Here is a 17766-nt window from a genome sequence, read left to right as displayed (position 1 = left end):
GAAGAAAAGAAGGCATTCAGTAACTCTGCCTTCTCTGTGTCTTCCACCACAAGAGCACCCATCTCATTCATCAGTGGGCCTGCATTTTCCCTAGTCTTCCTTTTCCTATTGATATACTGAAAGAATCTCTTCTTATTGTCTTTAACTGCAGTGGCCAAGCTGAGTTCTGATTGAGCTTTGGCCCTTCTAATTTTCCCCCTACATAGCTTTGTTATATCTTGATAATCCTCATAAGATGCCAACCCCCTTTTCCAGAGAATGTAAGCTTTCCTTTTGTTCTTGAGGTCCAGCCAAAGCTCTCTATTTAGCCAGGCTGGTCTTCTTCCCCGTCGGCTCATTTTTCGAGCCATAGGGATGGCCTTCTCCTGTGCTTCTAAGACTACCTGCTTGAAGTAAGACCAGCCTTCCTGGGCACCTTTGCCCTTCAAAACTGCCTCCCAAGGGACACTCTCAACTGTGCTCCTGAACAGGCTAAAGTCTGCCCTTCGGAAGTCCAAGGTGGCAGTTCTGCTGGCTCCCCCCCTTGCTTCACCAAGAATTGAAAATTCTACCATTTCATGATCACTGAGAAGATGTGAGAAGATGGATGTCACTTCAAAAATGTCATAGACACTGGCAACCACTGGCAGCTCTGGACAGAAGTCTGCTGGCCTTTGGTTAGCTGCCCACAATACAAAGCTGTCTTCACCATGGAGTTTTACTTTTTGACGTGATTTTCTTTGTACACTGAGATAAATTAAAGGAAAACTTGATGACTCCTGTTTTTCCTTCATATTTCCCAGATATGCACAAGCTTTATCTATGCCTTCTTCTCTTCAGTGTAGAACTACGTGTCAATAGCAGGGCATTTTGAATGGGCATTGATCCTTTCTTTCCTTGGCTGCAGTAACAGAGCAGCAGGGGTGAAAGAGGTAGACTCTGCTTCGTTTATTTTTACCGCTTAGAAAGAAGGCAGTTCTCATTAACGTTAAGTTCCTTTTGCACCTAACTATACTATTTGGCAAATAGGTCAGTTGCCTGCATCTTCATTGTAAATGGAGTTCTAATCAGTATGCCATCGGGCTAGGGATAAACCACAGGATAAACCATTAGCCCAGTCAAAACAGTGCCATGCAACACAAAGCAGGAACGGGCAGGTGCAGCATTCATTGCATAAAGGTATGCTCTTGCTTTAGCAGAGAAGCAGCACACAATATTATCAGATTAGCTTTTCTTGAGTTAAAAATACCCTCGCTAGAGAGGTCACCTATACCACTAAGAAATGCACAGGTGTTTAGTGTTATGTATGTGTATGTTTGGTGGTGAATGGAGTTAATTCCAGTTGGTGGCTGGTCATGAGTGGGGTCCCCCGGGGCGCAGTACTGGAGCCAGACCTGTCTAACATCTTTATCAATGATCTGGATGAGGGGACCGAGTGAACCCTCAGTAAGTTTGGGGATGGCTCCACGTTGGGTGGAAGTGTTGGTCTACCTGAGGGTAGGGATGCCATGCAGAGGGATTAAGACGGACTATATCAATGGGCCAAGGCAAACTGTATGAGTTTCAATAAGGCCAAATGCCGGGTTTTACACTTTGGCCACAAAAAACCCCGCCAATGCTACAGGCTTGGGGAGGAGTGGCTGGAAAGCTGCTCAGAAGAGAGGGAGCTGGGGGTGTTGGTTGATAGGCGGCTGAACATGAGCCAGCAGTGTGCCCAGGTGGCCAAGAAGGCCAATGTCATCCTGGCCTGTATCAGGAATAGTGTAGCCAGTAGGACCACGGAGGTGATTTTACCCCCGTACTCAGCACTGGTGAGGCCACATCTTGAGTACTGTGTTCAGTTTTGGCCCCCTCACCACAAGAAGGACATTGAGGCGCTGGAGTGTGTCCAAAGAAGGGCAACGAAACTGGTGAGGGGTCTGGAGCACATGTCTTATGAGAAGCAGCTGAGGGAACTGGGGTTGTTTAGCCTGGAGAAAAGGAGGCTCAGGGGAGACCATATTGTTCTCTACAACTACCTGAAAGGAGGTTGCAAAGAAGTGGAAGTCGACTGGATCTGTCAAGTAACAGGTTATAGACCAAGAGGAAATGGCTTCAAGTTATGCCAAGGGAAGTTTAGATTGAATATTAGGAAGAATTTCTTTACTGAAAGGGTCATCAGGCATTGGAACGCATTATCCATGGCAGTGGTGGAGTCCCCATCCCTGGAGGTATTTAAAGGTTGTGTAGATATAATGCTTAGGGACATGGTTTAGTGGTGGGCTGTTCAATGTTAGGTTAATGATTGGACTAGACAATCTTACAGGTCTTTTCCGATCTAGGAGATTCTGTGATTCTGTGTGATTCTGTAGTGTAAATGTTATTTTGTCCTATTGTTTCAGTAATAATAGGAGTCCACTTTGAAAAAGACATTGTAGTTACCCTCAAATAATTGTATTAAAAGCTATTGTCTAGCAAGGGTTAGAAAGTCAGTAGACATGCATCATTTAAAACAGTGACTAATATGATTACAGGAAAAAGACTTCTTACAATCTTGTGTAATATAGCATATGTTATGAAATTAAATTGAACATTGTTAGCCTTCCTCTCCTAGTCTAATCCACACTAAATTGGTCAAAAACAATTATAAACACCTCTTTTTTGACAGGTCATGATTGGATAGATGATTATTTTTTGTATGATTTGAGAAGGTCATTTACTAACAAGCCAGAGCATTTAAAATGACTAGATTTAAGCAGCTAACCTAACAGTTCTAGTTCTTTTTTTTTTTTTTTTTTTTTTTCCTTCTGCTCGGGACCGTAGAAGAGTCTGGCTCAGGCAATTTAATTTGCCTTTCATAGTCTATCACTAGGCTCATGATTATTTCTTACAACAAAAACTTCAGTGCAACAAATTAGTAGCTTCTGCTATGTTGGTTGGGCTGCATTCCAATTCCTGCCTTAGTGATGCTGGCTGCCTTCAGCACTGCCAGCACAATAATTATTGCTGAGTTTTCTAGACCTCATCAAGCCAGCAAGGTGATCACCCCCTTGGAACAGCTGGGGGTATGAGGTATGGAAAAGTGGAAAGAAATTGCTGCAACTCTGTGCTATCATGCCAGCAAGTGCCACTTGAATGATAGCAGCTATTGGCAGGGGTAGGGCTCTGCTGGAGGAGAGCTTGCAGCAGTTCTAGATTATAGCTTTTGCTGCTTCCAAGGAGAATTGCTGTGGGCACTGAATTAAAGAAAGCAAATTGGAAGGTGAGGAAAACGAAGATTTTGAAGGCAAATGTAGAAGGGGAAATGATGATTTGTGACAATGAAGCAATTTTTGTTTTACTATGTGTGATTGGCTCTTTTATGAAGCAAAAAACTTCCACAAACACCATAATGTCAGCTATGCAGGTTTGTCAGGTAGCCCTCTCCAGCCTTCATCACGTAATTAAGGTACCAACTGGTGTCAGCAAACTGATGTAATTCTTGTTCCAATACAGACAAGTATACTACTGTTTCTCAGTATTTTACCATGGGAAGTACAGAAGCAAAGTATAAAAAAATATCTTATTTTAGATATTTAACAATACTGTCATCATCAAAATATTTGCTGAGAGACTGCTACTGCGCTTGAGTGTGTAGTTTGGATAAACAAATGAGTTTAATCCAGGACACTCAACACTAACCTTTGCACAAAATAAGCAACGAGTAAAAATCAGAGTTTAGCCTCAAATTAGTTGATGTAAATTATCTCTGTGTAAATCAGAGAAGCATTATTGACTGCAATAAACACTTATGCAAATAAGAAGGCCCATTATATCCCTTTTTGGTATCTCTGTTTTCTTTCCTGTTTCTCCCTCTTGTTTGAACATTTTAATTTTGATCCAACTACATTTTATTTTCTGGACAATCTACTTGCATGGAAGTGTAATATTTTGGCAGCATTCTCATCACTGGAATACAGTGGCACCTATTAGCAGTTCACTATGGAATATAGCAAACATTCATCATGTATTGCCATTCATCATGTGTTTCATGTCTTGGCACAAAGCCTTTTGTCACAGCTTTGCAGCTATCCTTTTCCTTGTCCCTTAGATTTTTAACTTTTCAGTCTTAACAGACTGGGAATACAGCTTTGTGATTCACTGTCTCTTAAGCTGGAACTTTATTATAATACTCTGTTTTTCACTGTTTGTTACCTTGTAGGTTGATAAGGCTTCGCTACAAACAGATAATATTTCAGAAACAATGTACTTAAGAGAAAGATATATTTGTATGCACACATGAATTGGCATACTAAAAAGAGGTCAACATACGGTATTAGTACATTAGTCATTTACAGACGAGCTTTTTATTCATTACATTTGTCATCAGGGCCAGGGAAAACGAATCGCCAGTCTGCCTTTTAATTTTATTATAGCTTTAATGTTGGAAGATGTAAGAGAATGAGACTGTAATCTGTACTACTTATATTACAAAGCCTGTGCTTTCCAGGGGCAGGTGATCAGTTTTGTTTTTCTTTAAAACAGAAAGCTTAGGGTCCCACTCATTTAAACATTGCTTCATAAAACCAGAAAAAAACCTTCCTGTTTTCCTTGAAATGTTTAATGGGATCTTTTTGAGGGCAGTGTCTGACTGACTCACTCTAGCTGTCCACAGGGCTTGGAATGGGGACCCCTACCCCAATTGCCCAATGACCTAGGATTTTCCTATAATGACTGACAGCATAGAGTGTTTCATAGTCTGCCTTTTTTCTTATAATCATATTCCAAAGCACATTGAATACAAATGGTGAAATATTGAAAATTGCTGCAAATTGGCTGGCTCTAATCAACGATTCTTGAATTGAATCAACAATCTTGAATAAGCGTATGAGAATACTCCATCTTCTTTACAAAATAAAAAAAAAAAAAGCTTCACACTTAGGATAGAAATTTCTGTTTGTGGAACTGGGTTGTAGGCAACAACCGATGTTCCCCAGCTGTGGTTGAATTTAAAGGTGCTGGACCTGGGTCACTGCGCATCTGGAAGATGAGATCTGAGACCCTGTGCTTGTCCCTGGGACTCCAGTGCAGAGACTAGATGACACGTCTGACTCTTAAGGTAGCCACGTTGCAGAGAAGATGCACTGCTGCGTTCAGCACTACTTGGAGTTCCCTAGTCCTTACTAATTAGTCCTTACTAATGGCTTTATACACAGGTAATAGGCAAAGCTCAGCAGCTAGAAATTTTTCTGACTATAACTGATGTCAGTTATCTCACTTCCATAAAGTGGTCTGCATAGTTTAAATGTCAGTTTTCAGGTTATGCCAAGGCATGAAAGTGTAGCAGGTACTTCACATATTCTGTCTAAGAATAATGAATATTCCAGCAGGAGCATCTTAAGAAAGAGATTTCTGTAAGGTCAGACAAAGTCAGCATCCTGCTTATCCAGGTTTAGTTGTGGAATGAGTGACTATGAAGAAAGGAGCCCTCTGGGCCTTATAGTTCTGACATGGATTAGTTGCCATTCTCTCTCTTGCTTTGTGGACACTTTTTATATGCCTGAATACAAGTAAAACCACCATAATGACTCTAGATTGGCTATTTTCACTTGATATAGTCCTCTGATACCAAATCCCCAGTTTTTATTATCTCATCGTTCAGTCCTGATGAGATAGTGAGTGATCCCTGCCAATACCACTCAAAATTATTTGGCTAATAAAGTTTCTTACAGGTGTGCCTTTCCTGATGAAAAGGAGAGGAGACTAATTTTTTGTTATTGTTAGAACACGTTTTTTTTCAGGTATTAGTCCATGTAGTATTTTTGGCTGAAGAAACATATACAGAAGAAAGTTTCACTACCTCAAATTAAGATATCCTAGATGCATCCTTTTGTCAACTCCAAAACAGAATTATCACATCATTGTTGAGTTTACAAACGTTATATACTGTAATTTGAATCGCTGCATAGAAACTATTTGTATCTTTGTGAATGAAAGTGAGACCTGTTTTATTGTCAAATATTTCCATAAAGACAGAAACAATTTGAAAATATTAGATAAGGCTAATCTGTCTGAGTGCTCTCTGAATGCTTGATTTTGCCTTCAGGCTTTTCTGCAGGCAAATTAAGATTGTGCAATTATAAAATATTATTAAAGCTTAATTCAGAAGTATTTTTATGTTCAGAACTGGCTCAAGGCTTCTCAGCAGCATCATTAAAATTGAATTTTGCCACCTTAAAGATGAGATGTGGGAGCCAGGGCATCAGTGCTCTTGCTAGGAGAAGGATGCGGAGGAGAGGGAGGAATGGGGCTAGAGCAGAGAAGGGGAAAGGAGCCCCTGAGAGATCAGTCTTGATCTTCCCATTGTCAGTGGCAGAATGGGAGAAGATGGGGTTGAGCATGTTGGCAGTGTTTAAACCTATTCCTTCCAGTGGTCACTAACCCATCTATCGTGATCCCTCCTTCAGCCACAGTCACAGATAGCCTATCTCTGCAGAGCTTTGACATAAGCAACACAGGCATCAAGACCACACTCACGACCTACCTAAATTTATACCAGGTAGTCATATGAAGAACACGGCCTCCAGCAAACACTAAAGTCCCAGCATGTTTAAATGGTTTTGTTAATCTTTGATCCCATCTTAAGCTTGCACCAGTAAACTGGTGCAGCTTTTGTAGTAGGGTGCTATAGCTGGGGCAGGCGCGGTGTTGCTATACTGCTTCCAGGCCTGAGCTGAGATGCAAAGAGATGTCGGCAGTGTCTGCCCTGCACTCTCGAGTTTCAGAAGCGCTGTGGGAAGTGCCAACGCTCACATCTCTGCCTCTGTGATACAGGCCTGCACTCCTGAATTCTGTAAATCAGGCCTTTTGACAGTAAAAATCACATCTAAGCAAGTATGTTAGATTGTTCTTTGTCAATAAAGATTATTTATATATATACATTATTATTTTTTTTTATGCTTGCAGTTCATCTGGTTTTGAACATTCCTAAAAAACTCATGGGCAGGTTTTACTAAATGCTTTTTACGCTCCTAGCTGGGACCTGACAGCTGAATATTTTATTTTATACCATTATCTTGGTTTTAAAGTAAAAATGAACCTCATAACTTGCCCCAATTTATCAGTTTCAGTCTGAACTACTCTTGTGCACATTCAATCCTTATCTTCCTGGTTTTGGTGGAGTGCAAATATGTCTTATTAAAATAATGCACAAATTGTTATTACAAATATTCATGAACAGCAAATATAATACTTTATAGGGATTAAAACTTAGCACCTCTAAGTTATTATTACTTAAGTGCAACATATATCTAATTAGTTTTTCATTGTAATTCTAGCAATAAGGTTCCTATAAGGTGATTCTAAATAAAATTTTGGGCAGCAGTGTTAAAAATACCAAATCATTCAGTGTAAAATTAGCAGCTTCCCTTTTTTTTTTTTCCCATCATTTATCTCTTGCATGGATATTGGTGTTTCATAACTTGTGTGGAGAAAGTATTTTGCAAGAATAGAACTTGTTGATCAAGCATTTTGCCAGCAATTTCCTCTTTTTTTCTGCCTGCCCACACAGGAGGTGATTCTTTCAGGGAAGTGCTTGGAAGACAGGGTTTTGATTTTGTTATTGTTTGAGTCACTAGGTCTCCATGTATGTATGGTGGAGTCTAAATGTTTATAAATTGTGAATATAATACCCTGAAGATATGTTCAGTGCACAGTAAATCATTTTTATTTAAACCAACTGTCAGCTTCACCAGCTCAGCTTTAGCTAGAATCTTTCTTATTTTCATGTCATGAGTAATAATAACTGAAGTGTTATTTAGATAACAGTTCTGCTTCTCATTACTACCTAACAGAAAACCTACTGTAGAAAGCTTGTATTTACCAGGTTTTTATTATTACTGTGTTCAGTTAGAGAAGGCAGCCGCTGAGACTTAGAATACACTCTACCCGTGGAGAGCCCTGTTGTCCTCAGTAAGTCACAGCAGAAATCCACTTGTAGACAATACGATGCAGGGATGTGGTCTTACACAGGATTTTTAAAAACTATGATTACCTTCTTATCAAGTGTGGTGAAGGCCTATCCCTTCTCTCAGCAGCATCAAACGGATTAAAGACAGGGGCTTAGTATTATATATGTGATTCCTTTAAGGAACCAGCGGACAAGCGGAAACTAATTCCTTCTTGATTTTAACTTGAATTACCTGTGCTTGTGATGGTTTTTATTAGATGTGCTGAGAACACCATTGTGTCCACAGCTCTTCGCAGAACTTCATTCTATTTTTCCTTTTCTTCTTACAAAAAAAATCAAATCTTTTTTTTCTTGCCCTGCTGTCTTGCAGTAAAGGACTTGACTCGCATGCACATGCACGCTTGCAGATGTATAGATGTATTTTGTATGGATTTGACTTTCAAAATATTATTCTGTTTTTCTGCCTGGTAACTGTGGAGAATTCACTGGGTAACTGGGCCCTCTATCTCGGGATACTATCTGAAATTTTCATGAAAAATTAAATGAACCTCTCTAAGGAATGACAAAAATATGCATTCTGCCTCAGAACGATGGAAGTGCAGGGGAAGGGTCAGCTGGGGATGTTGTACATGATGCAGGTAGGCTTTAGCATTAGAATTCTTTCATAAACCACAGGCTCAAAATATTGGTGTTTATTGGAGTCTTTTTAACTTTCTGTGCCATAGAACCAAGAACTGAAAGTCATTAAAAAACTATATGTCCAACTTAAAAACACAAGCAAATGATTAGAAGCTGTGGGCATCTGATGCAACACAATTGAGCTGAGGGGACTTAATGAGTTACTGATTAAAGCTTAATTTCTGTAGCTCATCCTTAGTCTGCAGCAGTCGTGATATAAACCACGGTTGCTTAATTCTCCTTCACTATGATTTAAGCTAATACTCTCTTTTTCCTTTGGAATGAACTGAGAACCTGTTACCGTGACTCAGTTGGTGAGTCCATCCGTTGAGTGTGACCCTGTCCCAGGCCCCAGCATACTGGGCGCCTCTGTGCTGTGTGTGCTGTCCAAGGGCCATGGCTGGCAGGGGCCATACATACACCCTTGTGTGTGTGTGACTGTGTGCACTGTAATTTATATCAATGCAAAGTTTTGATTCTGTATCATTGTGAAGTAGTCGTGGTTGAGTTTCTTCTCAAGGAGCTTTCCGAGGAAAGGCACTTTGTCATTTTCCATTTTGGAGCTTGTGTTATAAATCATCTTTTGACTGGTTTCTCCTTTGTGGTTCCTGTCTGAAATTTTAGTTCAATCATATACTTTAAGAATCATCTCAAAATGGTTTTCTTTATCCTCTGGAAATTCAATTCTTAGATCCCTCAAGGTCAGTAACACTGTTAACCTATTAACAACCAGCCTCTGACAAGAATCTGGAAATAGTTTGAGCTATTCCAACTTGACAGTATACAGGCTGATTTTATTTTGTATTTATTTTTAAAGCTGTTAGCAGAAGTTGGGAAAAAATAATGCATTAGTAAAAATGGTTCACTGTAATTACACTTAACTCTGCTATAATTTTATCAGTGATCACATAAGATAATCTGTCTATGATATTTTATTTATTTGGAAGCCTAAGAAGACAATGTGGTGGATTTTTGTTTTCTAACATTAGGAACTCACGCTACATAACCCTATCTTTTGGATTTACTGAATTATAAAAATGGAGTTGAATTAAAATGTATTTTTCTTTTCTTACCATAGTAAGAAAATTTTCATCCAAAGCATCCATTTTTCCTCATTCCTGTTCTCATTTTAAACTGTTGTTTCCAAAAGAAGACAAAGAAAGAAAACAGACAATTCTTCATCTATTCTTAGACTTTAAAGATTAATATTTTTTTGTCACACTTTTTCTTTTCTCTCTGTAATTTCCTTGAAACAACATTAAACATTTGAAACTGGTGGATATGATTTGTAGAAAGAGGTACAGTTGGTTAACCAAAAATTTTAAGTTTTTAAAGTAAAGGAAAAAAAAATCTTTCAAATTCAGGTCTAAATTTTCTCTTGCTATGTAAGGAAACCCCTTATGATTCTGGCATCTGTGGAAGAGGAGGAAGCTACATAATACTGTTTTTAATAGATTTTGTCAGTACTTTGTCCTACTTTTCACTTTTCCCCTTTTAGAAACACAGGCCCAATGAGATTTTGTTTGACTAACTCCATATTGTTTTTCTTTTTGTTTGTTTTTTTTTTATTTTTTTTATTTTCTCCTCACCTTCATCTCTTCAGGAAAAGGGAATAAAGGTCTAGTTCTATCCTATATTTTCCATTTGCTAAATCTGCAATGCACCTTACTGAGGTGGTCTGATCTTCTAAGGAGCAGCAGCTGCATTTCTGCAGCATTTTATCTCTGCACAGCGTACCAGAACGCTGCCATTTCACACATCCAGCAGTACCCATACACAGCTGAGTCCTTGGAGTGACAGAGGAAAGTCTAATAGCGAGTCTGCCTATGGCAAACATGAGGTGGATACACAGGGACAGAGGTGGGGCAGACTCATCTGCTTGTTCTGCACAGCCAGTTTTTACCTCCTGCCTTGTGTGCCATGTTTTCTGTTAGGTCCCCCTACCTGAAGTTTCAACATAGCCACAAAATCGTTGGTGTGTGGGAAGTGAAAATTTGCATAGAATAGCCATTTATCCAACACAGCCCCATAAATAAATTTTGATGGAACTACTGTGTCTTTCACCAAAAAAAACTCAAACCAAAAAACCCAAAATGTGCTTGATGCATGATAGTGTAGTTTCCTTTTAACCTAAAGTTGTAGCAGGAATATTAGGTTTTCTACTTTTTTATAGAATTAACTACCGTGCTGCAATTTTCCTCTATAACTGGCGTACTTAAATGTATGATTTCCTACTGGTTGAATAATTTGCATCATCCTTTGTATTATTTTTTTTGCTTGCTGAATGCCTACTGTTACTATACTAGAAGCTTGTACAGTCTAGACTCTTTTTGTTACTGCTTTGCTATTCTCATTTGCTCTTTGTTCAGCAGATGAAAATAAGAGCTCTGTGCTCAGAGTGAGCATTTTTCCTTTGTTACCTTTTTAACAGCACTTAAGGTGTAGCAGGTCTTTTGCTGATACCCCTAATAGACTTCACACAGACCTACATAAGACTGCTTTATGCCACTTGTTGGTCTTTTTAAAATAAATTACAATGTCACTAGTCAAGGTGTCCTGGTTTGAAGTAAAACAGGACCAGTTTTGTTCAGTAACTTTGCTTCTTAGCTAGGCCTCTTCCAGCTACCGAAATTAACAGCATCTTGTGCAGACACTGTTCATTCTCAGAGTGATAAGACAAATGTTTATAGTTGATGCCCAGGCATGGTGTGCAGAGAGGCTCTTGCTTATACTTATTGCTATAACAGCCAAGGGCAGCTCACTTGGGTATTTGCCCCGTTGGAGGGTCGGAAGAGGAAAAGCGTAGAGGGGTCCCACCTGTGGGGATGAGTGCACAGGACAGGTGACCCAAAACTGACCAACAGGGTATTCCATCCCATCTGCCTCATGCTCAGTATAAAAGCTGAGGGATCAAAGGGTCAGCCCTCTTTCTTCAATGTCCGGCGTCTGAGGAGGACTCTGTCTGTTCATCTGCCTTTGATCCCAATCCTGAATCCAGATCTGGAATCCAGTTCCCGCCTGTCACTGAGCCCAGTCTGGGACCTCCCCAGTGCCAGCTGGTGACGTGACTGTCATCCTGGGAGCTTGATATGGTTTTGTATATATTTCATTATTTCCTTTTTATTTTATTATTAATATAGTTTAGTTCCTTCTAAACTCGTAAGTCTCTTTTTCCCTCCTCTGCCTCTCTCTTTGAAGAGGGGCAGGGGGGAGAATCTCCTGCTCACCTGGTGGCTGGTTCGGCCTAACCCATGGCTCAAGGAAATATTTCTTGATGATAAACTTAGAAGTACAGGGAGTCTGAGATTTTATGAAGTTCCTAATACAGCTTTGCCTTCTTTTTCTTTCTTCATCACATTGTCACCATTAGAATATTATGTCTTGGGATTCTAGGAACTCCTCTATGACGTTACTTTGCTAGGGAAAGTTGTAGGATAGCACAAATCAGTTCATTAAGGTCTTGGATTATGTAGATTCAAAATATCAAGACTAGCTGTAAGCTGGATGCACTGTGTGAAAGGAATCTTTGTTGTAGAGAGGAATTCAGAGGTTGACATGAAACCCTGGTCTTTCAAATTCAAAATGATATGGCAGAGAAACTTCCCCAGGTTAATTTTGAGAATCCCTATGGCTGGATGCCAGGTGCCCCCCAAAGCTGCTCTATCACTCCCCTCCTCAGCTGGACAGGGGAGAGAAAATATAACAAAAGGCTCATGGATCAAGATAAGGACAGGGAGATCACTCAGCAGTTACTGTCATGGGCAAAACAGACTCAACATGGTGAAATTAGTTTGATTTATTACTTATCAAATCAGAGTAGGGTAATGAAAAATAAAAACTAATTCTTAAAAACACCTTCGCCTCACCTCTCCCTTCTTCCCAGGCTTAACTTCACTCCCTAATTCTTTACCTCCTCCTGCCAAGTGGCATAGAGGGATGGGAATGGGGGTGGCAGTCAGTTCATCACACGTTGTCTCTGCTGCTCCTTCCTCCTCAGGGGGAGGACTCCTCACACTCTTCCCCTGCTCCAGCGTGGGGTCCCTCCAATGGGAGACAGTCCTCCAAGAACTTCTCCAATGTCAGTCCTTCCCACAGGGTGCAGTTCTTCACCAACTTCTCCAGCGTGAGTCCCCTGTAGGGTCAAAAGTCCTGTGAACAAACCTGCTCCAGCATGGGCTCCTCTTTCTACAGATCCACAGATCCTGCCAGGACCCTGCTCCAGAGTAGGCTTCCTGCTGGGTCACAGCCTCCTTCAGGCATCCCCCTGCTCCACAGGCTGCAGATGGCTATCTGCTCCCCTGTTAACCTGCATGGGCTGGAGAGCAACAGCCTGCCTCACCATGGTCTTCACCACAGGCTGCAGGGGAATCTCTGCTCCAATTTCTGAAGCACCTCCTCCCCCTCGTTCTTCCACATCATTTTTTTTTATCAAAACATGCCATTCCGCCTATGGGTTGGGTGCAGTGCTGTATTTTGATATAACGCTTGAGGACCAGCTAAGGGACACCTGCTATTTGAATTCTGAAATTATTTCTTCTGATACTGTTAGAAATGCAGTTTTTCTACTTTCTAATCTATCTGCTTGGAATGGTTTTGCCTGAAAACAGTCATCAACAGACCAAGATTGTTCCTTAATTCACTTTCTAGATTTAAGTATCTGAAGTCTTGGCTAAGAGGTTATACTTCAGCTGATGTTTGTGACAGTGGGAGGAGGTAAACTAAAGTCATCGTCTGTAGAAAAAAGTTGCATGCATTTGGTTACAGGTAAAAGCCCACCGATAGGATAGCTGGGGATAGAGGGAAGAGAAAAAATCAAAATGTAGGAAAATAATAGAAGTAAAGACACAGGACTAGGCTGAAGAATGGTGTTTGTGAATGGAAGCAAAGTAACTGAGATGTCGTAAGTCTGCCACTTATTTTCAGCACCGATACTCTAGAATATTATAGCATTTACTGGTGTATATAACAAAATGATTTGTGTTTCTCCTCCTGCAAACATACCATCCTAGTGATCAGTTTAGTATCTCGATAGAATTGCCCACATGAATATTTTAGCCAGCTGAATGTAACTCAGTAAACTGTCAGTGAGAAATGCAGCTTTCATTAAAACAAGAAGGTGAAACATCGCAAACTCATTTCATTTTACTGCTGACTGAAGTATTTCTTTAACTCGGGGCAATTATCTTGGGTATGGGAAGCAGAAATGCCCTAAGAGATGTTTTCTGGTCTGTTCTAATCTATTTATGCTTTTCTTTTTTAATCATAGGTTTCTGTGCTTGAGAGGCAGATATTTGACTTCCTTGGTTATCAGTGGGCACCCATCCTGGCAAATTTTATACACATTATTATAGTCATACTTGGCTTATTTGGAACCATCCAGTATAGACCTCGCTACATAACAGGAGTGAGTATTTAATTTTATTTACTCATTTTGATGTGCATGTAAAAAAAGGCATTCCAGACTCTATTGCTTATAAATCAAACAGAAATCTTATCTTGGTCAAACTTTTTTCTGTAGTGTTTTATATTTACTTATTATACTTTTGAGACACCTGCAAAAATTAAGTGGTAACAACCTACAAAAGTTGAAACTCAATATGATCACAAGCTACATGACAATATGAACTTTCAAGAAATGAAGTCAGGTTAAAGAATTGCAGTATCCTCAGAATTACAGGGATTTAGGGCTAGAATAAATGCTAGCCATAACTTTCCTAAATACACTGGACCTCCCCAATAGATCCATGATTTATTATAGTTATTCATTATTGTTATTAACCATCATTGCTGGAGTGCCAATCTGTTACGCATATCGCTTCTAGAAATGATAGTCCAAGTTGAAAATGAAGTATGAGAATATGGTAAGAAATGCGGTTTTGATGGTTATGGACTGAGGGCTGAAAAATAAAAGTACAGATTTGGACCTTTATATTTTTAATCCATTTTTTTCTTTATTCAGCTACGCCTCATACATAGACTGTGTATTGCTGTACTCTCTGCTACAATACAGTATTAATGAAATCCTCATTTCATACTCTGCATTCAGTTTTTTCTCCATTTGTAGGTCTATAAAGACAGAATGACAAATCTGAAAGCCATTGTTCAGAACACCTTTTGTTAGAAATAGATTTGCATAACAATATTTCTATCAAAATTGACTGCTAATTCAGTTAAAACTTGTATACTTTTCAGAGACACACAGCAGTCAAAAAGATTTGCCTGTACACAGCCATATTTTCATGTCAAATGAAAATAACTCTACTGAATCTGTACCTACTTCTGCAAAGTCTGTTTCCTCTTATACTGTTCCCTCATATACCAGTAATCACTCAGGAAATAGAAAGGTTTTGCTTATACTCCTGTGCTGCCGTCCATATTTCACTAGTGTGATGCTAACAGTAACACATTAACATTTGTGTCTGTGTTTCTATCTCTGTGATTTCCTGTAGCTAGAAAACATGTATCCACAGGTATGATGTCTTTATGCATGCATACAATATAATATATTCTAAAACATATATTATTAACGTTGAAAAATATATTGCAAGCCTTAAATATTTAGAGTGTTTCTTTCAAGTCAAAACTCAGGGAGTCTCGTGAATGTGAACTTGAGTTTTCTTCTTCCATTTCTAGTGCTTTGACCAATACAAAAGGCTTGAAATTAAAAACCCAAAATTCAAGCATCAGTTCAATGAAAAGAGTAAAAAGTTCCATTCCAAGACTATTCCAAGTCATAAAAACAAGCATGAGCATAAAATGCTTATCTGAGCTAAACAAAAAAGCTAGATTTAAATGGGCTTTTCAATAGGAGTACAGACAATTATCTGCTACAATGATGAGTGCATTGTGAATGGAAGGAATACCAGCCTTATAAATAGGTACCATTCACATGAGTTGATGTTCACATGAGATGATGATACTGTTTGTGCCACACCATCCTACTAATTTTCACACATATCTTTTCTTAGAGCTTCCCCTCACCCTTACTGTGTAGCCCATCTGGCTTTGTGAGTTTGCCTCCCTGCATCTTCTCATTGAATTGGGTAGAACCAATCTAAGATCAAATTGTTTGTCTTGCTCAGATTTTATAATAGACACCTGAATCTGCCATCTATGACAGACTGCTTAGATGAGGAAACAATGACAAAACTTTCATCCTTCATTTAGTTGGATCAACAGAGAAGTGCTGTGGTTATTTTTTTTCATTTCTACTGCTGCTCTGTTTGGAGAATATCTGAAGTCAGGGTGGGGAAAACAGTACTGGTCACTGGAGGGAGAGATAAAGGAACTGCATCCTTTTCTTCAGTTCTACTGGGCCAGGAATAGGCACCTTGTTGAAGCTGGGCAAATCTCACTGATTATGTTATCTGACACCAGGAGTAAAGTTAAGAGTTCAAGGGCAAAAAAGAAAGACAACAGCCTATAAGCCTGCGAGTATGTAGCTGTGAGGTTTTCAGGTGAGTGGATGTGAAAACTCAGACTTCCAAAGATTCTGCAAGGGTCAATCTATCTTGAGTGGACCCTATAGGATCCTTAATCCACAGTCACATTAGTACCTCAAGTATAGCTTGCTTCAACAAGACTACAATAAATTCTCTTTTTACTGTGCATGCTTCATAAAGGATATCACCAAAATGTTTTCCAGAGGTTGTGAATCATAGGTTAAAGAGAGCAGGGAGGTTTTAAGGTGGGATTTAAAGAAATGATTCAGTGGCTTAGGGAGAAGAGGAAATAAGTTTTAGAAAGATGGGACACCACAAGTGAAATTGTGTCCTTGAACTCGCAAAAGTCACAGGCAAGTTTAGAAATGGGTGAGGGGAATAGGTGACTGTGGTTTCAGGCCTTGGAAAATAATTCAGATTACGTGGGATGCAGTAGTTGTGGTGGACAAAGAGGACAGGAAATTGATGTTTAATATCACCAGAGGGGTTAATCTTAATATAGTTTTGGTAAGAACGCATTCATTTTTGCTTGTAAACCTAAACCATTAACCAATAAATGAGTAATTGATGCAGGAGGTGAAACATCTGTTCTGAGGGTGGGAATGAGTGTCTGTTCAAAGATATCTTTTCAAAAGATAATAATTAAGCCATTTTTTTTGTGAAAACAATGATGATAAAAGGACTGCTTAACAGCATTATGCTGAAACAAAGAGTAAGAATTTCAGTAGGAACAAAGGTTAGCCAGCTAATGACTGACATGTAAATGTGGATTTTAGCAGTGCTATCATAGGTTCCATCAATGCAAATGCCTGAGAGGTAATAGCAATGCAAATTATTAAGGGCTCTGGAAAGAAGCAATGCTTTTTGCTTGGGTAGGGCTCTGCCTGGAAGCTCGGTTTCTTCCCATTCCTTCTGTAGAAGGAATATGCTCAGCACATATTCCTCAGTCTGCTATGGATAATTAGTCACCTGACTAATCCAGTAACCTTCTACAATGGAGTAACTGCATCAGTAGACAGGGGAAGAGCTATGTATGTAATCTATGTAGACTACTGCAAGACCTTTGGTATGGTCCCCCACAGCATTCTGACTGCTAAATTGGAGAGATATGGATTTGACAGATGGACTGTTAGATGGATAAGTGGCTGGATGACCTCATACAAAGAGTTATACTCAGTAGCTCAATGTCCAAGTGGAAACCAGTAATGAGTGGTGTCCCTCAAGCGTATGTACTGGGACCAATAGTATTTAATATCTTCATCAAAGACATAGACAGTGGGATTGAGTGCACCCTCAGCAAGTTTGCTAGTGACACCAAGCTGAGTTGGTTCGCTAGAGGGAAGGGATGCCATCCAGAGCAACCTTAACAGCCTTGAGGACTGGGCCCATGTGAAACTCATGAAGTTCAACAAGGCCAAGTGCAAGGTCCTGCACCTGGGTCAAGGCAATCCCTGAAATCAATATAGGCTGGGGGATGAAGGGATTGAGAGTGGCCCTGCAGAGAAGGACTTGGGGTACTGGTGGATGAAAAATTGGACATAAGCCAGCAATGTGTGCTCGTGGCCCAGCAGGCCAACCATATCCTGGGCTGCATCAAAAGAAGCGTGGCAGAAAGTTGAGGGAGATGATTCTACCCCCATACTCTACTCTCCTGAGACCCCATTTGGAGTACTGTGTCCAGCTCTGGGGCCAACAGTACAAGAAAGACATGGATCGCTTAGAGCAGGTCCCGAGGAGGGC

The 17766-nt window shown here is 39.8% G+C and overlaps 1 protein-coding gene across 1 annotated transcript in view; it reads left to right on the top strand.

Moving 5' to 3' along the window:
- Positions 1–8496: 8496 nt before the first annotated feature.
- The window catches only part of LOC104284852 (sodium/potassium-transporting ATPase subunit beta-1-interacting protein 2-like), a gene marked incomplete at its 3' end in the record, with an annotated part of 50106 nt that continues 40836 nt past the window's right edge, over positions 8497–17766 (top strand). Inside the window, exons 1-3 of the mRNA XM_009883229.1 lie at positions 8497–8544; positions 10891–10947; positions 13851–13988. Coding sequence (XP_009881531.1) covers positions 8497–8544; positions 10891–10947; positions 13851–13988 — 243 coding nt within the window. The remainder of the gene's footprint in view (positions 8545–10890; positions 10948–13850; positions 13989–17766) is intronic.

Source organism: Charadrius vociferus, unplaced genomic scaffold (genome assembly GCF_000708025.1).
Source record: "Charadrius vociferus isolate BGI_N301 unplaced genomic scaffold, ASM70802v2 scaffold230, whole genome shotgun sequence".
Taxonomy (NCBI): domain Eukaryota; kingdom Metazoa; phylum Chordata; class Aves; order Charadriiformes; family Charadriidae; genus Charadrius; species Charadrius vociferus.
Note: the sequence above shows the minus strand (reverse complement) of the source record. Positions and strands in the feature narration are given on the sequence as shown.